Source organism: Grus americana, chromosome 1 (genome assembly GCF_028858705.1).
Source record: "Grus americana isolate bGruAme1 chromosome 1, bGruAme1.mat, whole genome shotgun sequence".
In the NCBI taxonomy this organism is placed as follows: Eukaryota; Metazoa; Chordata; class Aves; order Gruiformes; family Gruidae; genus Grus; species Grus americana.
The window spans coordinates 24,685,250-24,707,533 of record NC_072852.1 but is presented as its reverse complement, the minus strand read 5'-3'; the positions used below and the strand labels follow the sequence as shown (position 1 = coordinate 24,707,533).

The 22,284-nt window shown below is 39.5% G+C and overlaps 1 protein-coding gene across 1 annotated transcript in view; it reads left to right on the top strand.

Annotated features, from left to right (window-relative positions):
• The window catches only part of LOC129201405 (ADP-ribosylation factor-like protein 8B), a 29,171-nt gene extending 7,782 nt beyond the window's left edge, over nucleotides 1-21,389 (top strand). The window contains exons 3-7 of the mRNA XM_054812629.1: nucleotides 12,967-13,040; nucleotides 13,398-13,491; nucleotides 15,627-15,694; nucleotides 18,152-18,222; nucleotides 20,960-21,389. Of these exons, the coding sequence (XP_054668604.1) occupies nucleotides 12,967-13,040; nucleotides 13,398-13,491; nucleotides 15,627-15,694; nucleotides 18,152-18,222; nucleotides 20,960-21,009 (357 nt within the window). The 3' untranslated portion in view covers nucleotides 21,010-21,389. The remainder of the gene's footprint in view (nucleotides 1-12,966; nucleotides 13,041-13,397; nucleotides 13,492-15,626; nucleotides 15,695-18,151; nucleotides 18,223-20,959) is intronic.
• The last annotated feature ends 895 nt before the right edge of the window (nucleotides 21,390-22,284 follow it).

Here is a 22,284-nt window from a genome sequence, read left to right as displayed (position 1 = left end):
ATTATGATAAGTACATGATTAGAGCCTACTTTGGGAGAGAATCTGACCTCACTCTTGTCACAGAGCGGGTGAGCAAGAAGACAAAGTAGCATCATATAAGTGTTTTTAATTCACTCATGTCCTGAAAGGTAAATGATTGATAGAAGTCTAAACTTTTTTTTCAGTGTGGATGGTATGTGTATGTTTGTGAGTTTAAAAAAAAAAACAGTCACACGATGAGCACTGCAATATTCAATACAACATGTCCAAACTCTTCTTTGAAGTAAAAAGTCAGGACTAGCATTACTTTACATAGTGGGCAGCTCTCTGAAAACACAGAGGTATTTATATGGCAATATGAGTAAGCCTGCATCAGTTGGACTTTATCTGGGGAAAATGTAGGTGACCAAAATCAAAAGCCTCTCAGCACTAATTCTTGCAGCCAATCCTATATGCTCAATTTATTTTGGAGACCCAGGAATCAGAAAGAGTAAAAAGTAACTGAGCTGGTCTTTCAGGAGACAGAAGTAGTACACAAGATGCACATTCTGCTGAGTAACAGTTACACAGCTTTTTCTTGTACATGGAGGCTGTTATTTTATGATGCTTTCTGTTAGTACTTATGAATGATATGTTTGAAACCAGTGAAAAAACACAGAATTTCATTGATGATGAGGTTTCACTTCTGGTCTTGGCCCTTCACCTCTATTCTTGATATATACAAGATCATCCAAGCTCTCCCTTATCTCTGCTGGTTCGTTTCTCTGTGGTCAGCTCTGCTTGTGGTAGTGCATATTCTACTTGTAAGGCTGGTAAGGAGGTATTTCAATTTACAGGAAAATCTGCTTTGATTGCAGTAGGGCAGTATTCATGCTGCATAACAAGAAGGTATACTGACTGGCAGAAAGCTGTTTTCTCTCTTTCCTTGCTATGGAGTTTCCTTCCAACTCTCCTCATGCCCCTTAGCCTCTCCTTATCAAACATGTTCCCCTCTCCCACTGCCTGGTTTCTTTGTGACTCATCCGTTTGTGTATACACACAAAGCCCAAACCCTAAGCCCCTCATTCGTCAAAATACCAGCTCCTTTCCCTCAAAGAGGAAGCAACAAATGTCCTCTCCTAGTGCAGGAGTGAGTTTGTCAGTGAATGAGGAAAAAAACCCAGAAATTCTAGTCTTGCATCCCTCTGTTGAATGTGTCTCAACAACCATCCTCGTGTTGCTGAGGAAAGAGCTGAACTCTGCTATAGAAAGAACATACTTCAGCCTAACAGTAGCTTGGTACATTCCTGTTTATTTTCTCACAAAAGAGCGCCTTTTTAATCAAAATCAGAACTTCTAAATACTTTTTCCTTTGGGGTCCAAATTCTGCTTTCCAAATAGAATCTTGTAAAGGGAAATAAAACCAGCCCCTGTTAAAAAAGAAGTCTGAAAATAACCTTTTAATACACCCACTTCTAAACCTCAGTATGATGTTCCTCATGCTGGGGACAAACTAGACTTACCTTCTGGGAAACCTAAGAGGGAGTCAGGCTGGCCTAGTGAGGGTGGCAGAGATGAAAGGTCAGCTTTTACAATCAGCTTAAGTAGATCATGGTCTGAGGTTTTACAGTCTACCTTAAGTCTGACCCTGCACCCTTGCACTCCTTTTCCATCAGCACCAGTGATCGATCATATGGCAAAGCGGTAGTCAGATCAGCCAACTGATCAGGATGAAAGCAACCTCTAAAAAAACCCAACAACCCACCAAACCAAGCCCGCCCCCATGCTAGTTTCTCCCCAGTCAAATTACCCAAGTAGTGTGCTTCACAAACAGCTGCGTGACTGCTGGGGCCACTACAGTGTGGGAAAGCAAGATACAGACATGGGCAAAATGATGCATTTTGGGGGCAGCCTGGGTAGATTGACTTGGATAGCTGCACAACACCATATTTAAAGCACAGAATCTGGACAGAAAGAAAGCAGTTTCTCCATTTGGTGAGAAAATGAAGTTTTCCTTCATCTTTACACTGATAGCTGCAAACTTTTAAGCACAACTAACACTGCCTGTTGCTAGAGGATTGCCAGAATTATATGTTCAGTATGCACACATAGACTGCTTGTGGATTCAGATACATCAGTGACAATATTTTTAAAAAATAAATGTTTAATGCTATATTGTTAGGATTTACGAACTTTGGATGGTGTTAAGTTTTCTAGTCCTTATGATTAATTCATGATTCATATTCATTATGAAAGAGAATTTATGGAGAAGTCAGTGGGCATTGATAGCAGAAGAACAGTCTGATTGATGTGCTAATTGTATAGATTTTCTTCTCCAAGATTCTGTGTATTATACACAAATTAACATGTACTCTAGCTATGACAGCAAATCAAATAGTGTATTTACAACAAGAACATCAGAGGTGCTCCTTACAAGTGCAAATGCATCCTAAGGCAATCCCATGCTTTCTTGACATCTCACACATCAATGGCAGATGTGTAGGAGCACGCGACCAGTGACAAAATGGCGATTAGCATTGTGATACGAGGCAGCAAATGTAGACTCACAAGCAAAAGCTGTTTGTTTCAGTTTAAGTAGTCAAACTGGCTTAAGTTTTCATTTATTCAAAGAGGAATTTTTTTCATATTGTTCTTTCAGGGAGGCAGGTGTTCTTTGTCCTCCTTCCTGATCCTTTCCTTCTCTTTCAGAAGAGTACAGTTGTACTGAAACAGTACCTTCCACTTGAACTTTAGCAATGCTTCCTAATTCATCCAGGAGAGCATTCTATTTCAATGATTCCTACATGTCAGTTTCATACACTTTTCATCGCATCTGCCTTGTTTTACCGCTGATCAAAGAAGTCCATAGGTGCCGCAAGTCATCTTATTTATAGTCAATAAAAAAGTTACCACATTCAACCACAGTTTGTAAATAATCCACAGGAATAGGAATTTCTTTTCAGTTCCCTTGTTTTCTGTCATTTGCATAGAAACAATAAGGCCATGATTTAGAGTTTGTATAGAGAAAGCATGAAGATAGTTGGAGTGCTGTACCGATGCTGCTACAGAATTGTCAGATGTGGAAGAAAATGAGAAAGCTGTTGATGGTTCATTCAACTAGACAAACAAAAGTCATTTACAAGTAGACAGAGTCTTCAAAATAAAGTATTTTTTGAGCCAGGATAGTTCAAGTAAGTGAAGGAAATGACTAATAAGTTTGTACTGGAGTTGTCTGCACAAATAGTATTGCAAGGTGGAGTTCATGCCAGGAGGAGGTGTGCGAGTTTCTGTGGAACTGTGCCTTGTTTTGCACTTTAATCTCAAAAGTCATGTTTTATAGAGTTGTTGTAATAGAGTTGTTAAGAATAAGGGGATAATGCTAACATTATTAATATGTTTTTTAGTTTCAAAAACGATACTTGGTTTGGAAGCCAGTCTGCACAGGAAAATAATTTATCTTGACCAGTTCTCATGGTCTCTCTGCTGCAACAGCATACAGTGAAAGTAAGAGGTGTAGGGGAATATGGCTGTTATGTGTAGGTGCTTATTTCCTTAAAAGCCTATCAAGATGAAGTACTTGTACGTCAGTAGTCCTGTATCTAGGTAAGCGCTTAAAATCTTACAGCCTAGTTGCTAGATAAAGTTTCCAGAATTATTTTACTGTGACAAGAATGACATCATTTGTTGATAAGTGGATGAGTGAAGAATGGTGAGGGGGATGCCTCTTGCTAGAATTCTTTGATGAGCTATTTGCAGCCTAGTCAACAAGGATTCAGAGTGAAATTTTCTTTAACCTTTTTATCCCAACAAAGCAGATTACCTTTCTCATAGAAATATTATGATATCCAACTGTCAGGTATTATTAAAATTCCTGGATGAAGTGTTATTTTGCTAAACCTGTGAAATCCTTCAAACATGGCAGGAATGATCTTCATGGTAAGCAGATAGGTCTTGCGTCTGACCTTCTTCAAAGGTCTCAGGGGACACTGCAAAACAGAATCAATTAAACTTAGTGTAAGAGTGAGACTGAGAAACCATCTAGATCAAAAAGTCATCAAGTGAAAAAATGGCTGTCCAGAAGTATAAGACTGGTCACCTTAGGCAAAGTAAGTTGCTACAACAACAAGTAGGTGATACTAATCCTTTATCTGTTTTTGCCATATTTTGGGGTAGACCACTGAGAAGGAAGTACTATGCTAGTGTAGCATCACTGTTTGATTTCTTTACTACAGTTCTGTCTCTAGATTCCATACAGTTCCAGAAGGCAACAAGAACTAAGGAGCCCATGGTCTTCTTTCCTTTCTTCCAATTTTGGCGGTCATTTCCAGAAGCCAGTAGATTTATTCTCATATTTCGTCTCTAATCCTAATGTGTAAACGTATTGTCACCGGCATGCCTGTATGAGTATTTATCTGAACCACACTGAAAGAACAACACTGATTTATGCAAGCCGAAACATTTTGTAGGAAGATGCCAATTTCATGTGCTCTTTAATTGAAGCTGAGCTGTCAGCTTTAACCATGAATTGTCAAAATTTGGCTTGACAATGTATTTAATAAAACCTGTCACCTGTTATTTAAAAAAAAAAAAGAGGAGGCAAAGAGGAAAGATTTTACCAGGCAGTATTTGAAATCTAAGCAGGAAGCTTTATGGATTTTGAGGTTGTGGTTGCAGTATTAAATTACAGGATGATTTCCAGCATCAAAATACCTAATGTACTACAACTTAGGAACCTGTTAAAACTATTTTGATGAAGTTCATAACAAAACTGATGTCTTTTTTTTTTTTTGAAAAAAATCTATGACTGAATTAACTTGAGGTTTTAATTCCAAGCAAGTTTTGTTGTTTGCCGAGTGATTTGATTTTGATGGAATTTCTCTATTTTTGGATCAGCTCAGTATTAGTAGTCTTTTTGCTTTGGTGAGATTTACTGCTCAATAAACTAGACAGTAGCTAAAAAATTTCTTTTATCAGAAGACATGCATTGTGAACTGTTATTTTAAATGATTGTGAAGCTCCAACTAATCAACCTTTGATTCTTGCAGTGGTGACCTTAGGTATAAAACAGAAATAGAGCAACACAAGACATGCATACAGACAGCCAATGCAGCAGCTTCATTTTCCTTGCTTTTGCGCTTCATTTTCTTAAAATAGCACCGGCAGCTGGTTCCTGCCACCCGCCCTGGGTATTGCAGTCCGGAGGGAGCAGGGAGCAGCTGCTCAAGGGACTGGAGGTGCAGAGGTTGGAGTGCGGTCCCTCCAGCTGTCACCACTAGAGGCCAGCGTCCTTCCACGGGAGCTGCAGCCCGGGCCGGTCCCGGTCGGTCTGCTGGAGGTCGAAGGGAAGCTTCTGGCTGTTTCCTCTGATGTGGCAGAGAGGGAGGAGGAGGAGTATCCCGGGTCTGTGCGTTTCTCTTCTAGCTTCCTTCGTTGCAGGACTCCTCCCTCCTCTGGATAGTAGAGTTTCCAATTCTCCAAACATCCTCATAGAAACAGAAACCTCCTGCTTTGTAATGCTTCATCCTGCTATTCAGCAGCAATTAAAAAACGTCTTATGTGTCATGTCATCCATCTCATGTGCATGCAGTAATACAAGCGTCAGTGTGCACTGCCTGTGTAGCTCCAGCAGTGTTTCAGCAAGTACTGGCTATTCTGTACGGCTTGGGTCACTCCGCAAAGGCCGTGCTGTATCTGGCCTGTTTCAAGTCAAAGTAGTTATTTCTATAAAGAAGAATTTTTGTGGGGTGTTCCAGTGATTTATGATAGTTGTGTGTAAGGAAAATCTGTACTGCTGGATTCAAAAGGGCTGTGATCCACAGCCGGAAGTCCAGTTACTAGTGATATACCCCAGGGATTGTTTTGTGTCTTCATTAGTGACCTGGATGCTGGGACAAGGGTGCACCCTCAACAAGTTTGCTGACAATACAAAACTGGGAGGAGGGCTGATATAGCAGAAGGTCATGCTGCCATCCAGAGGGACCTTGACAGGCTGGAGAAACAGGCTGACAGGACCCATATGAAGTTAAAGAAAAGAAAGTACAAAGTCCTGCATCTGAGAAGGATCAACCCTAGGTACCACTATGGGCTGACTGGCTGGAAAGCAGCTTTGCAGAAAGGGACCAGAGGGTCCTGGTGGCCACCAAGTTGACCATTGGCGAGCAGTGTACCTTTGCAGCAAAGACACCAATGGCATCCTGGGCTCCATTTGGAAGAGTTTTGACAGCAGGTCAAGGGAGGAGATCCCTTTTACTCAGCACTATAAGACTGTACCTGGAGTACTGTGTCCAGTTCTGGGCTCCCCAGTTCAAAAGGGATGTGGAGCTACTGGAGAGACTCCAGTGAAGGACCATGAAGATGATAAAGAGACTGGAGCATCTCATATGAGGAGGTGCTGTGATATCTGAGACTGTTTAGCTTAGAGAAGAGAAGGCTCAGGGAGATCTCATCAATGTAGCCAGAAGATGTAGCTAAACTTTTTTCAGTGGTGCCCAGTGACAGGACAAGTGGCAATGGAAACAAACTGAAATATGAGAAATACCATTTAAACCATAAGAAGAAGGGTTTTTACTGTGAGGGTGACTGAACATTGGAACAGGTTGACCAGGCAGATTCTCGAGTCTCCATCCTTGGAGCAGTCAGCTCTAGGTCACCCTGCTTTGACCAGGGTGAGCTGGAATATACAATCTCCAAAGATCCCCGCTAGCCTCACTGGTTCTAGTTAAATGAAAGTTAGAGAGTGGTTCAGAGAATAAGTATGGAGCATACTCAGAATTACTCAATGATCAGCTAAGAAGGAAGAGTATGAAAGCACTCTCCCATCTGATAGTGTGGGCAGAGAAGCTTTGGAGACTGAATCTGTGCTGGGAGTTGTGTGCTGCAGAGTGTGAGACAGGACCATGTGTTAGGTAGGAACCTCTACAGTGGTCGGGACAAACACGTGGGGCCAGAAGCCAGTGTCCTGAGTCAGAACAGGCAGTGTTGAATGTCTCACCACTCATTCAGAGTAACTGTTAGGACTCCTAAAAATGAGGACCAAGAGTTGATTTCAAGGAATTCCATAAACCAAACTTGTGCTCTGAGGTGAATCAGATATTTACTCAAATATCTTAGTCAATTGTTTCTTAAAATTTGTTCTTACATGAAGAAGTTTCTACAGTATCCCTTGTTTTATGTAATGTTCTTTCACTCTGAGTGTTAGAAAGCTTTTTCGCTAATATCTGATGTTAGTTGCCATCACCACAAATTGAGCTGCTTTTTTCTTCTCTTCTATATCTGGCAGCCATTTCTGGGAAACATTATGGTTTTCCTCCCCCCTCTTCTCTTTATAGGTCATATTTTCAAAATCTCATCTCACCCTTTCTTTTCTCATCTAAACTTTTTCAAATTTGTCTGCATCTGTTCTATAGACTGATGCTGAAAACCAGAACCTCCCTGACACTAAGGACAGGGCAGTGCATATTTCTGAAATCGTATATAAGATGCTTCTGCTAGTGCATGCTGATTTAAGATCTGCAACACTGTTGAAACACATATTTAATTTGTGAATGGTTCAAGCTTTTTGTTCTACACCTCTACCTGGTTATTATACATTTTGTCATAGTGCATTTGATTCCCTCCATCCAAATGTAGCATTTTGAACTTGTCTGTGTTAAATATCAGCTGCCTTATTTCAGACCATGCCTCTAGTTGGTCCAGATACTTTAGGATTCTGATCTTTTCTTTTTATCCACTCCCAGCTTGAAGTTATCTGTAGTTTACATAAACGTATGTTCTATTTCACCATCCTGTTGGGACACCTGTTTAGCTCTGTCCCCAGCAGCTTTGCCTCCTTGATAAATGCTGGGAATCTGTCAGGATTGCTCAGACTTGAGAGGGGGACACATGAGGAGAGTGCCAGGGAGTTGCTCTGTGGGGTTAAATCTGTCATGGGAGGATGTCCTTTTCTTGTCTAATCTACCAATATTAGATTACCTTTTCCCAGCATACACACTGATGCACATCCTCCTGGCTTTTCTCTGCTATTGAGCAAATACTCATTTTTGCTTTCATGTTCTTCAAGGACAAGCAGAATTAATAATCACTACAGTAGTTATTGATTGGCTGTTTTGAGCTAGCAGTGTCTTTGCCTCTGGTCTCCTTACCCTCAGTCTTGCAAATGCAAGTTCTGCCTACAACATATAACTTCTGTATGGCTGCTTTCACCAGAATCTCTTGGATTTTGATGTCTAGAGACTGATTCATGATCATGTGAAAAGAAGTTATAAAGGATTGCACATAGTCATGCAGAATCAGGGCTTTCTGCTTTGGGGAGGACACAATATTGAGGCTAGTCTGGATTGGCTCCTTCTATTTAGAGGTTTGTTACATCTTGATTAAGGGGATTACAGTCTTACCTCTAAAGCTGGGTTCTCTGGTGCTCTGCTGCCTCAGAACACAATGTGGAGGTAAGTAGCACGAGATTCAGAAAATGGTTTCTGAGCAGAGACTTTGCTTTTGTGTCCTGTTTAAAATCCACCTGTTGATCCCTCCAACATTGTACCTTGTGTCTCTGATAAAATGGCAAATATACCCTGATCATTGAGAAATACTTCCTCCCATTAAAATGCCTCTGTGCTTGTTTTCAGGAGTTTAAGATATTCAGCCATTTTGTGTTGCAAGTCGAAGTCCATTTCCAGTCCTTCAGTGAAAGTGCTATGATTAAATTAAATAATTATAAACTGTGAAGTGTGCATATAGCAGGTTTTTTTCTGTCTGATGTGACTAAAATAAAATACCTAGTTGCAAAAAAAAGTTTAAAAGTTGGACTTTATCACCAGTGAGGAGTGACAACAGGGTTCTTTAAAGAACCAAGACTGATTTCAAAGAACATAGTGTTCTGGGAAGTATTGCCAGTGCTCTGGGAAGTATTGCCTGCAGAAAATGTAGCCACATGCCATATTTTTTTCAGCTTTAAGAGCAACTGTAAAGACATTTCCACAATATAGAATAATAGGTAGTAAGTATTCTAAGCTAGTAAGGTATTCTAACTTCTGTAATAGGTTACATGGCTGGTCCTACAAGTAAGGCTCTATCCACAGGGCAATTGATTTAAAATTTTAAGGTTATTTGATTTAGCTCTTTTTATTCTTCCCATTTATTAGACAGATAACGTGAACATTACTAATTGAAGATTCCAGTCTAGAATTGATGACTATTTAGGATTTCTCTCCCCTGAGCTTAGCCAGGTGCCAGGGAGGAAGGCAGCCTGAGCCAGTTGTCTAAACTCGGTGGAGAGCAGTGGGTGCTTTGCAAGAATGGTTCACATGGTAGGCAAGGCGCGAAAGACAGATACAGTCGTTTCCTGCTGTGGGTGTCCTCTGAGCTCTTCAGTAGCCACAGAGAAATTTTAGTCACTTGGATTAGATGCCTACATTTTAGGTGGCTGAAGTTGAGGGAAATGAATCCCATGCTTTCCAGTTACTCCCTGTCATTACACATTGAGTGGGCTATGAATGCTATGACTGCTTGCTGTGTATGCATTTGCTCATTAGTCACATCTCAGTATACGTGGACTTGTCTGTGTACAACGTGGTGTTGGATGTTGCTAGTGTTCCTTTATTCTGCCCAAATACTCTTCTGTGTTTAGAATTTCCTCACCTGTTTGTTCAGGTCAGGTTTTATGGCTGATATTTTATGAATACTTCCAAGCAGAAAGATATATTTCTGAGTTCAAGTATTTGTAGTGTTGGATTCAGCTTGCAAATTAAGATGCCTGAATGTAAACACCTATATGTCTGCAATGAGGGTTAAGCTCCTTTAATAATAGTCAGAGGAGCTCTAGTCACTACTGTCAAGCCTAGAGCATAATTCTGTCATCCTAAAGAAGACATCACATCTGGTCAACTGAATAGCTCTCTAGGCTTCACTGACTATGGTGAGATCGTAGGTACTGAACCCATGCATTGACACCGAGATACCAATGTGTCATTGTATACATCTCTGTCCACAAGAAATATCCTACCCAGCATGTCTGAGAAAAAGCCATGTAAAGCTGACATCTAGAAAATACTTTTCCTGAAACTTTCTCATTAACTGTCAAGCCTCCCCACAATATAAGCTAATTAAAAGAAACACAACTAGAGTGTTAATGAGCCTTACTGTAACAGAAGGCTTTCGAAAACCTCTGAACCTGTTCCCCAGCTGCATTTTTGCTCAATTGTCATAATAGACCTCTGTGCAAAAGAAAAGGATTTGCTCCTTAAACATAGCTGGTAGCTGTGGTCTTAAGAAGGAGCCTTAGATCCACATGAAGAAATTGAACAAGAGACATATCCAGAGAGATTCCTATTTTAGAAGAATTTGATTTAACAGGTAAGTATAAGCATTATGGTAAATGATGATTCCAAAGTATGGTGATTAATCTAGTTTACAAATTAAAACATTGCATTATTTTATGAGATTGTAGACCTGCAAGCATGATAAATATTATTAAAATGTTATTCCTGAGGGACCAGTGAAAGCCATGGGAACAATTTGAAATTCAATCTCTTTTTAAAAACACCCAGACAAAATAAACTTTTTATAACTAGCTGTATATTCTGCTGTTAAGGTGTAGTCTCCTGCCTCTCCCAGTTCACACCCAGAATATACTTTTTACCTGTGTATTAAATACTGGGATACAAAAATAGCTGATGTACAAAACATGCAAGGCTCATACAAGAAAACTTCTTTAATGCTAAGACCTCTCCCCTTTCCTTCCTGGGTGCCTCTTGTACTCTCACAGTTCTGTCTGTTCAGTCATGTAGAGTGGAAATGGTTTGGAGCAGAGATTTGTGTTTTGAATAAAGTAGTTAGCTCTGTCATTGGCTGTTCAATATAATAAAGAGTATTAGAAAGTTACTGCTAGCACCATTTTAATTTCATAGGCAAAGAGGTGAGGATTTTCTCATTTATTTCATGCATTTATTTTCTTTCCCTATTTCAGATAATTATAACTTAAAATATTGACATAAACTGGGTTCCCAAGCATTATTAAAAACACCTAGTCTATCTTGTGTCATTCATGTTGTACTTTAATGAATAGCTGTAAGCCTTATAGGGATACTGAGTGGAAATGACTTATCTTTCAATTGTTTCAAGGTGGCTTTTTCTCCTAATGAGAACAATACTTGTTCTGCAGTGCAATTTAATATAGTGTAGATACAGTATATCATCAAATGAGGACAAAACCAGTATTTCTTTATCTTGTATTATTTATTTTGTGATTAGTCCTGGGTACATCATCTTGTAGATTTTTGTGGCTACCAGGAATAATTACTGCCAGTCTCTAAAAATCTAATCATACTGCTGGCCTTCCTTGTCTTCTTTCCCCTTCTTTCTTCTCTGATCTACCAAGAAAATAATTTAGTTTCTTTTTCCAGACACACAGATGTGCACCAGATGGTTACTGATAGTTTCAAGGTCCTGATGAGTTACTGGAATAATTAGTGTTGGTGTGAGGTTTGTCATCTAACTATAATACTGAACTGTGTACTCATCTCTTTCAAGCTTTTAAAATAAAAGGTTTATTTTATTAAGACTTTTGAAACAGCACTTCAAATGTCAGTGCAGATAATAATTGATACACAGTTCATGGTCAGAAGTTCACTCAACTCTCTTTTATATGTAAAATTCTTGATCTTATAAAGGGGATCAAAGGCAATCTATATTTAGGTGATATACTAATTTTATGCCAGAAGGAACAGTATTATATCAATCATAGAATGATAGTACACATTAGTTGAAAAAGGCCTTATCCCAAGGGCCTATTAAGTCTCACTCTTTTGTGCAAGTCTTTGTTGCCACAACAGGTTTAATATGTTTGGATTTATAAAGTATAAATATGAAAACAACTCTTAAGAAAGTTTTGCTTCTGTGTGTGTTACTTCCAAATTTAGTTTGTGCTGTAATGGATATGCCTCCTAGATCTGGTATACAGTACATATTGTTTTGATAGCTAAATCTGATTAAAATAAGAAATAACTACTTGTCTTTGTCCTTGACATAGGAACAAGTCCATTCGTTTTATTTTTCAGTGTTCATCACTATTGTGATAGGTGTGCCACTTGTAACACAACTGTGTTTGGATGTAGCTGCAACAGCTACATCATCACGCAGCCCTTGCCTGCAAGATTTAGATCCTTTCCCTGGTATTTTGATCTTGGAAACAGTTCTGAAACAAGATTATTGTCATCCACCAAAAATACTGATTTTTTGCAAGCAAAGCAGAATAAGTAACTCCTGTAGAGAAAAATAATGTGCTAGCCTTTTAATGATAAGAAATTCAGTGGGATTGCTGGACATTAATAGCATGCATAAGTATTTGCAGGATTGGAGCTTTATAAAATCCCAAGCAGAATTTGAGCTTCCTTTCCTTAAGATTCACTGATTAATCACTTCAGGCCTACCCTACACTACTGTTTCCTTTCTGGTTCTCATCAGTTAATCCATGTGTCTTTTAAAGCATATTTGATGAACAAATGGGAGAGCTGTGGAGGTATTGTAGCTCCCTAGAGTACATCATCCTTTACGTGGACTCAATCTGCTCTCCGACTAACTATTTACTTAATATCCATCTTTATCTTGCTGAAGGCCTGATGCATTCTTAACTTAGGTCTCCCTGGCCCCATAAAAATGCAACTTTTTTCATATAATGATGCTGTTCTTTCTGGGTTTTAGACTGTGTATTTGCAAGAATTCACTTTGGTATCTGAGAAAGACTGTTGTTGTAGTGAGTGGGAAAGGGTAGCATTCTCCAAATGGACATTTGGAGCTGTTAATGTCACAGGACTGACTTACCCTGTGAATGTGCCTGTCCCCCTCCATTGACTGGAAGGGGCTGAGAAGACCAGTCTCTTGAGGAAGGTCACTTAAAAACCTGCCTACATTTAGGCATTGTCAATACAACCTGCGTGCTGCATGTAAGAGTTCTTCTCTGTACTGTTAGTACTGTGCAGTTCAAAAACGTTGGGGTGTTCTTAACTTTTCCAGGTATGGGACATTGGAGGGCAGCCAAGGTTTCGAAGCATGTGGGAGCGTTATTGCAGAGGAGTCAATGCAGTTGTGTAAGTTTTCTTGTGTATGCCCATACACAATGTATTTTAAAATATATATTATTTTAATAGATATGCTTTTCTTCCTGTCCACCTCCATCACATAAGAAGACCGGCATGATGAAAGTAGTGTGTTTTACACATCCACCAACCCAGATATATAAGTAATTGCATGCTCCAGGCCATTTTTTCCCCCACAGCCCATATTTAATTCTCTGTTTTCCTGTGTTAATAAATGCAGGGCTTATATGACTCAGGACTGTTCTAATGCTGTTGTCAATGCAAACACATTTGTCACATTTCAGATGTTTTATTGCAACTTTCTGCAAGTAATGGACAATACCATAAATAACTATATTCCCATTGCAGTTACATGGTGGATGCAGCAGACTTAGAAAAAGTAGAAGCTTCAAAGAATGAGCTACACAGTTTGATAGATAAGCCACAATTGCATGGAATTCCAGTAAGTATTTTGATTATTATTCTTACCTGAATGTAGACAGTGTAGCCTAAATCCTCATGAATTGATTCTTCTGGACTCTTGAAAATACTAGCTTAAATATGATGCAGCCTTAATACAGTGTGTGCTCTTACAAAAATTATTGTGACATTTTTTCAGAGGACTCAGCATCTTATCAGCACTGCAGTGTGTTTGTACGTTTTCTTGTCTAAAGGTCAGAATAGATTTGGAAAAAATTCATTTTCACATGTGGCATTATCAGACAGTAATTACTTCCAGCCAGTCCCCTTGTTGGCTGGGTTTGAACCAGTGACCCAGATATGTTTCTGGCATTATCTTAAGGCATGTGAGATTTGTCTTTCTGAAGGTGGCAGGCACTAACATCAAATAGTGTCCTCTGCTTCCACAGATTGTGGAGAAGTTTGACTTTTTATGTGTCTTGACTTTTCCTTTTTCTTGACTTTTTCGTTTTTCAAACTAAACTGTGTGGAAAAAATGCAAATATGCATCTGTTCTCCAGTAGGAAGTGCCAAGTATAGTATATTCTGCTGAAATTCTGAGGAATTATGGAGGTGCAGACTAATGTTGTTTAATTAAATGTAATCTGCCAATTCAGACCTATTAGGAGTCCATCAGGTTAGCACTGATCTTTGATGCTGACATCACCAACCAAGGGTTCATACCTGTGATCATAAGAAAGAAAACAGTGGTGCATACAAATCAGGAAGAAATTACTCACAACTTGCTGGCTCTTGCTTGGCCCCTTTTTTGTAAGCAAATACTTGGACACTTGCCCAGAGCAAGTGATCGAAGTCATCTGAGGATGAGTAGACAGACAGCTAACGTGAAATCATGGTGAGAATAAAGTTCTCACACATCCATTCTCAAAGGAGATTTTTTCAAGTGGCTCTTCATCTTTTTATAAGGTTTGCTATTATTGTTGTGTTTTTGTATGCTAAGTATATATCAAACAAATCCTACAGAAATCCATAGTCATGCTTTTCATGACAAGTGACATTGTCTGTCCTTTGTACTATCTTCATGTCCTCTTTTACTTCTCACTTTTCCTTCCTGAAATGATAGGTCTCTCATATCTTCAAAAGTATTTAATTAAGTTCCTTTCCTTTTATATGCTATAATATCACACTCCAATTGCCCAGCCTGACCAGCACGGTCATTTCCAAGGTGCAGTAATGTATTTTTTACTTACTTTTATTTCATAGGTAGTAACTAGTATTGAACTTACTTCAATTTATTGTACTCAGGCTTTGGCATTATAGATTTTAAGGTAGCTTTATTAATCTGAGACTGCAAGTAATGAGTTTTAATGTGTTCCAGATTCATGGGAAATAATGGGACAGTCTCGACTCAGAACTGTAACGCATCTGGAAAACAATAATGGAATCATAATTAGAAATACCTTCCATTGCTTACTCTATCTTAGAATGTGCTCAACCCATTTATCTGACCTTAATTTATACTTGAAGCCTTAAGTATTGCATAGGAGCTCTTAAGCTCAGAAAATTTTCTGCATTTCTCAGACTTAATTCCTAATGGCTGCCTTTGTGATTTCTACCATGGATGCTCAAATTGGAGGGAGAGGAATCAGCCATTTATCTGGTTGCTTGGGTGATACGTGGTTTGGTTGCCTGTCTGTTTAGTATGTCAACGTTAAGAAGCAGGGGAACAAAACTGTAGAGATGATCATGTCTGGATCTTGAGGACCCAGCCTCTGTTGCTACTTTTGATTAACATTAGTCTGGTCCTCTGAATTGAATGTCTGTTGGTGGCTTGAGTGCACTTGGTGCATGCTTTCTTCCAGGTTTCCTTGCATGCAATCTGACACCATCCCATAATGTTCCATCCAGAATGGAGAGATTCACTTCCAGAGGAGACTTCTGATACTGATACACCCAGAAATAATTGGATCCAGTTTTCAGAAGATGTGCATCCAGCATCTGACCCTGACCAGGAGTGGGATTTCCACAGTCATTGGTCATTTTGAATATGTCCGCTATTTTTTATTGCGTTCTAAATACTTAGCTGCAAGATCCAAAATAATGCTAACAAATGGTTAAAGACTAAAATAAACTTATGTTGCTCCTAGATTTAACATGAATATGAATGATTTCTTTCAGGTGTTAGTCCTTGGAAATAAAAGAGACCTCCCAGGTGCACTGGATGAAAAGCAGTTAATTGAGAAATTGTAAGTAGCTGGCCTGTGTAAATAGCTGAGACACCGTGAAATTTGATATGTAAGAGAAAATCGTTGGTAGTCTATGGCAATAACCAGCTATAACAGATTCCATTTTACATTCTCAGATACTCCACTTTGAGCTCTGCTGGCAGTTGAAATAGCAATCTAGGCTGTTAACTGACTGCAGTAGATTTGAACCTCTGTTGATTATTATTTCGGTTTTATAAAGTTGTTTCAGATAATCCTGTTTTCCCATCACTGACGATATGACTGCTATAGATAGTAATAGGCTCACTTACTTACACTTTTCAGAGTACATTGTAGTGGCAGTTTAATGCTCAAATGGCATTAGAACAGAACCATTTCAAACTGCTCTCTGTAAATTTAAGCAATTCAGATATTTTTGGCACGTATCCAAAGCATATACTTATGGATTACTGAAATTAACTTAAATTGATGTATTGTAAGGGTAATTGTAAAGGAAATACACAATTCCGTAAAAATGGCCAGTATAGCACTAATTTTGCAGAATAGGATTCTATGTCTCAAATCACATAATTTTAATCAGTAGGAAGTGAAGTGAAGTTTCAGTATAGAAGGATGATACAAAGACTAAGCAACTAAACTAGGACTTAGTAAGCAGAATGGCTGAGGTTGGAAGGAATCTCTGGAGGCCATCTTGTCCACCCACCTTTTCAAGCAGAGCCACCTAGAGCTGCTTGCCCTGGGCTGTGTCCGGATGTCTTTTGAATATCTCCAAGGCTGGAGACTCTGCAAGCTCTCTGGGCAACCTGTGCTAGTGCTTGGTCACCCTCAGAGGTAAAAAGTATTTATTTATTTTCAGAGGGGGCCTCCTGCGTTTCAGTCCTGCATTTCAGTTTGTGCCCATTGCTTCTTGTCCTGCCACTGGGCTCCATCTTCTTTACAGCCTCCCTTCAGATATTTGTACACGTTAACATCCTCCCTGAGCCTTTTCTTATCTAGGCTAAACAGTCCCAGCTCTGTCAGCCTTTCCTAATATGTGAGATGCTCCAGTCCCTTAATGGTTTTAGTGGTCTTTCACTGGTCTCTCTCCATTAGCTTTGCATCCCTGTTGTACTGGGCAGCCCAGAACTGGACACAGCACTCCAGGTATGGCCTTAGCAGTGCTGCGTAGAGAGGGAGGATCACCTCCCTTGACCTGCTGGCAGCACTCCTCCTCATGGAGCCCAGGATACCATTTGCCTTTTTGCCACATTGCTAGATTGTGTTCAACTTGGTGTCCACCAGGACCCCCAGATACTTTTCTGCAAAGCTGCTTTTCCCAGACAGTCAGTCCTCGGCATGTACCTGTGCCTGGGGTTGTTCTTCCCCAAGGGCAGCACTTTGCACTTCCTTGTGTTGAACTTCATGAGGTTCCTGTCAGGCCATTTCTTCAGCCTGTGGAGGTCCCTTTGGATGGCAGCACAACCCTCTGGAGGAGTGGTGACCACTCCTCCCGGTTTGTGTCATCAGCAAACATGCTGAGGGTACACACTGTCCCATCATCCTGATCATTGATAAAGATGTTGAACAGGTTTGGACCCAGTATTGATCCCTGGAGTACACTGCTAGTTACTAGTCTCCAACTAGTGTTCATGCCACTAATTGCCACCTTCTTGGCTCAACTGTTCAGTTTTCAGTCCACCTCACTGTCTGCTCATCCTCAGCTTGTCCATGAGGATATTATGGGAGTCAGTGTCAGAAGCCTGACTGAAGTCAAGGTGCACAATATCCACTGCTGTCCCCTCATCTACCAAGCTGTAGATTTCACTGTAGAAGGTTATTGAGTTGGTCAAGTATGATTTCCCCTTTGTGAATCCATGCTGACTACTCCTGATCACCTTGTCCATCACTTGCCTGGAAATGGTGTCCTGGATTAGCTGCTCCATCACCTTCCCAGGGATCAAGGTGAGGCTGACTGTCATGTAGTTCCCTGGGTCCTCCTTCCTGCTCTTTCTGAAGAGAAGAGTGACATTCGCTTTTCTCCACTCTTCAGGCACCTCTCCCAGTCAAAACTAACTGGAAATGACTTCTCTTTCCATTGTTTGAAGGTGTGATCATTTGAGTATTGTTATTTGATTATGAGAGTCATTAGAGATAAAAACTCTGAATTCTAAGTGGAAAGAATAAAAGACATGGTAATGTTACTTGGTTGCCACTACAAAATGTTATTTTCAGCTCATGGATTTCTGTGGTTTTATTATTTACTATTACACTGACTTAAAGAGAAATTTGAATTTTTGTGAAATGACTTCGTAACCTTCTAATCTTTATAGTTTAAGAAATTTGGGGTTTTTTGTGTGCAGTAGCATATTTTAAAAATTTGGTATCTGAGGATAGAATTGAACCCACTGAGTAAAAAGTAGAAAACATGTAATTTAATGGAAATTTCTGTTGTCAGTTTTTGTGGAGTTATAACACTATTTATTATTTTTGTTTCTGTAGAAACCTTTCAGCTATTCAAGACAGAGAAATCTGTTGCTATTCCATTTCCTGTAAAGAGAAGGATAACATTGGTAAGCTGCTTTTCCTTACAGCATCATCAGTGTATACTTTGTACTTTGGATCAGATACTAAAAATGTTAATGAGATTTGAATATATAACTGAAAATCTCAATTTACTTTGAAAGATTTTGTTGCAAATGTTGCATGCAATTGTGTTTGTTTTAAGTCACTTGTAGAATTGTTTAGTTCCATGAGAAGTTAAGAAATTAATTGGACAGGGCCTTGAAAAAGCATATTTAAAACCTAAAGTAATTGAATCCTTCACAAAAACTGTGTTACTTTTGAAAGAATAGTAACTGGATATGAAGGTCTTTCAATTACTAGGTGATACTTAAAAATGTTGGTAAGTGTTTTGCCGCATACATGATTTTACTTTGTAAGGAGGCCTTATGTGCATGTGGCCGTGTGGCGGTGTTCCTCAAACTGAGGGATTAGTGCTTTTGTCCTACTGGAGAGCAGAGAGCGTATCCTGAACGCAGCGAGGACCTATAAAAGCCCCATGAAGTGGTCTTCCATCTACCTTTGCTTTTTGCCCTTTCTTCCGTCTCCCCCTTTCTTCCACTTTCCCATCCCTTTCCTCTGTCATGTTCTCCCCTTCCCTCCACAGGGCAGGAGAAAGGGGTGAGGCACAGGCTGAGCCAGCAGCAGCAGTGGTTGCCTGGGGACATGCTGCCTCTCTGCCACCCTTCTTCCCTGCACGCTGCTAAGAGCAGTGGTGCTGGATGGGAGGGATACTGCCTGGGTGGATATTTATAGTCGCTTCTTGAGGAAGCCAGACTCATTAGAAGAGCCAGGCAGCTCTGTAGGGCTTAGTGAATGAGAGACGGTGGGAGGAAAGCCATTTTCTCTCAGCAGCAGGGGAAATTTCCATCCTAGGCAGAGAGGACCAGGTAGTGGAGGTGGTGAGACTATGCCACGACACCTGGGCTTCAGAGAGCTGAGAGACAGACATTTCAGCTGTGTGCAGGGATGTGTTAGTCAGTGAGGGCTTCTCTTGAAAATGGTGTACACGATTTGGGTGTGTTGGTTTGAAGGCGACCAGAGCCAGGTTTGCTGCAGCTTGGGGTGCAACGGTTATCTCTGAGTGAGGGAAATACACAGAATGTGCTGTTACAGTGGGGAAGATTAGACTTTGGGATATAAGAACCGAGGAAGACAACATAGTCAGGATTATCTGCATAGGTGAAGGGCAGTGAAGATGATTGAGGTTTTAGAAATGCAGTGCTTGATCCTCATCAGATTGGCAAGGCTGCAGTGGGGAATCTTAAAAGTGGTATTGTGACTAGAAACTTGTAAAACTAGCTTAATTTCTGAAAGGATCCTGGAGAAAATAGGTTTTGATCATGGTTCATTTATGTGGATGGCCTGGAGGAGAAAAGCATGCAAAAAAAGCATGCTAAAATTTGCAAATGGGAAAATAATGAAAAGAACAATCACTAATGCAAAACCGTGTAAATCACTTGTAGAAGTCCTGGGAGTAGTGATGAAAAAGACTCAAATCCTGAGTATCAGTCAAGTATCTTCCAGTGTAACATTGTGCCTAGAAAGGCTAACCTGTTTCCTGAATACTTGCCCAAAGAAATAACGAATGGGAGCAGACTGCGTATATCACGTGTGTTTGGAACTGTGCGGGCATTACTGGAGCACTGCGTGCTATATTTTGAAGAAGACCTTTAGAAACTGAAAAGAGTTCGGGCAAGAACCTAGGGAGATCAAAGGACTGGAAAATATCATTTATAATGAAAAACTATACTAAGAATATATTTAGCTTTTTAAAGTGATGAAAGTACTAGGTTGTTAAGAAGACTGGGAGCTGTCTTCTTCCTCTGCATTTTTGATTGATGTCAATGCAGTTGAATGAGATGATAGTCATTTTTCAGTGCAAACTGCAGCCTAGCTAACTGGTCTTATCAGGAGGTGTAGGTGTAAGGCTGCCAGTTTCTGTGTCCGGAGATACTTAGAAGATTAGTATATAGTTATTAGCTTTGTTTTAGAGGCCGTGGGATGCTTTTGTCTGCAGTCTCAGTGCCTGAGCTGCTCTGCCAGGATATTCATGGAGTGCTGTCTTGAACTTAGGACAGATGTGGCAACAAATTTAAATTTGAGGGCTAGATCTGTTGCTGCCCCCTGACATCCTTCCTACCTCCCTGACAGATGTTACTGCCTTGAGGCAAAAACATCTAATCTGTTCATGAATCAGTTTGTGAACTGCTGCAGTTTTCAGCCCAATGTGTTAGATTGTATCAGGAGGGGTACCAATTTCAGCTATCAAATTTGACAGCGTTGCATGTCTTTCGGAGACCTTGGACTCCTGCAACCTACCTAAATGGCTTCTTAATGCTTTGTCAGATGTTTGCCCTTCTCTTTCCTTCTGGTTGTGTATTTCTGCCTTTTTTCTCACACTGCATTTCATTCTGGTCTGGATTTTACAGTTCATTTTATGGTCATCTTAAATCTTTGCTTTTCCAACAGTTCTTCATCTGTGGCTTAGAGAACTTTATGTCAGTCATCATATTTCAAGAATACAAAATGCACATAATTTAAAAACAAACAAAAAACAACAGAAAAAAACCTTACCTGGATTTTTAAGTACTGAATTTTTAGTTAGGTGTGAATGAGAACCTGTGGTTTCTGGGTTTTGTTTGTTTGGGGGTTTTTATTTGTATTAAATTGCTGGTGGTCTCTTTTCCCTTTACACCCTGCAAAAAGCCTGTTGAGTTTTTCATTTTGTTTTATCTGTTCTGGCAGACATAACATTACAATGGCTTATTCAGCACTCCAAATCAAGAAACTGTTGAAGACGACTTTTGCTGAAGATAACTCTTTCCCAATCACTTTGACTCCTATCACCTATACACAAGTGAAAAGATAAAGAAAGCAACTGCATACTACCAGGACTCACTTTGATTGTGTTTGTTAACAGAAGTAAAACTGAATTATAGCTTGTCTCTTTATCTTGTTGGGTGTTTTTTTTTTTTGGGGGGGGGGGGTGTTTTGTTTTTTTTTTTAAATCTGGATACTTGTCTGCCTAGGTGAAATTCCTGAACGCCTTAATACAAGACTGAAAGAAATCAATACTTTTTTGGGCTGAAATGTTTGAGTTTATGCATGTGAATTGTCAAATACTTTGTAATTTTTTTCTAATTTGAAACTGAATAAACTGCACAGTGGAAACAGATATGACTGGGGTTTTTTTGAATGTATCATATAATTTTTCATACAGAATGTTTTCCCTGTGAATACCTATAATTAATTATCAAAAATAAATTAAAAATAATAACTAAAACCATCTTATTTGAACAAAATGCTGTTAATCGCAACCCTTTCAAATACTCTGATTGGTGAGAAGTTATTTCCAAAGTCATGTACCTGTAGTTATCTGTTTTTTCTAGTCACTAATGTAAATGATTCATATGAATATTCTTTGGGAATTCAAAAATAAAATAAATTTTAGACAATCCTGTCCTTCTCTGTTGGGAGAGGAAAGAGTCTGGAATTGCAGCAGATGTTTTTCTCTCTTAAACAGAGAGGGAAATACAGAGTGAGAGCAGGTGAAAGCATGTGCATCCTTTTTGACATTATTACCCCCAAAATTCATGGATTTCCTAAGCATTTTTATTGTGAATGAAATAGTTTTCACAGTGCTTCTGGACTACTCCTTCCATTCCTGAACATTCCACATTTTTGAGTATACAGCCTAATATAGCCGAGCTCTAAAGTAGGATTAGTTCTTTTGAAACAGATTAAAGGAGCAATTCACTTTTTAAATTTTGATGCATTGCTAACATCTTACAGATATCTGCTTCCAAGTGCTTCACTTAGAAGCACTCTGATGGGAATTCTGTGAGTTTAGAAATTCTATTAAATATGCAAAGTTCATGTCAAGAAGTAGTAGATGGACTTAAAACTTATGCAAGATAGATGCTTAGTGGCAGAGTGTTTCAAGGACACTTGCAGATCTAGGAGGGAGAAGTTCTGGGATGCTGGTCTAAAGCTGTGGTAAATTAACTGATTGCTATAGTATTTAAAAGGTCGTAAGTAGTTTATGCAGTTCTTGCGATTAAGTATGTGAA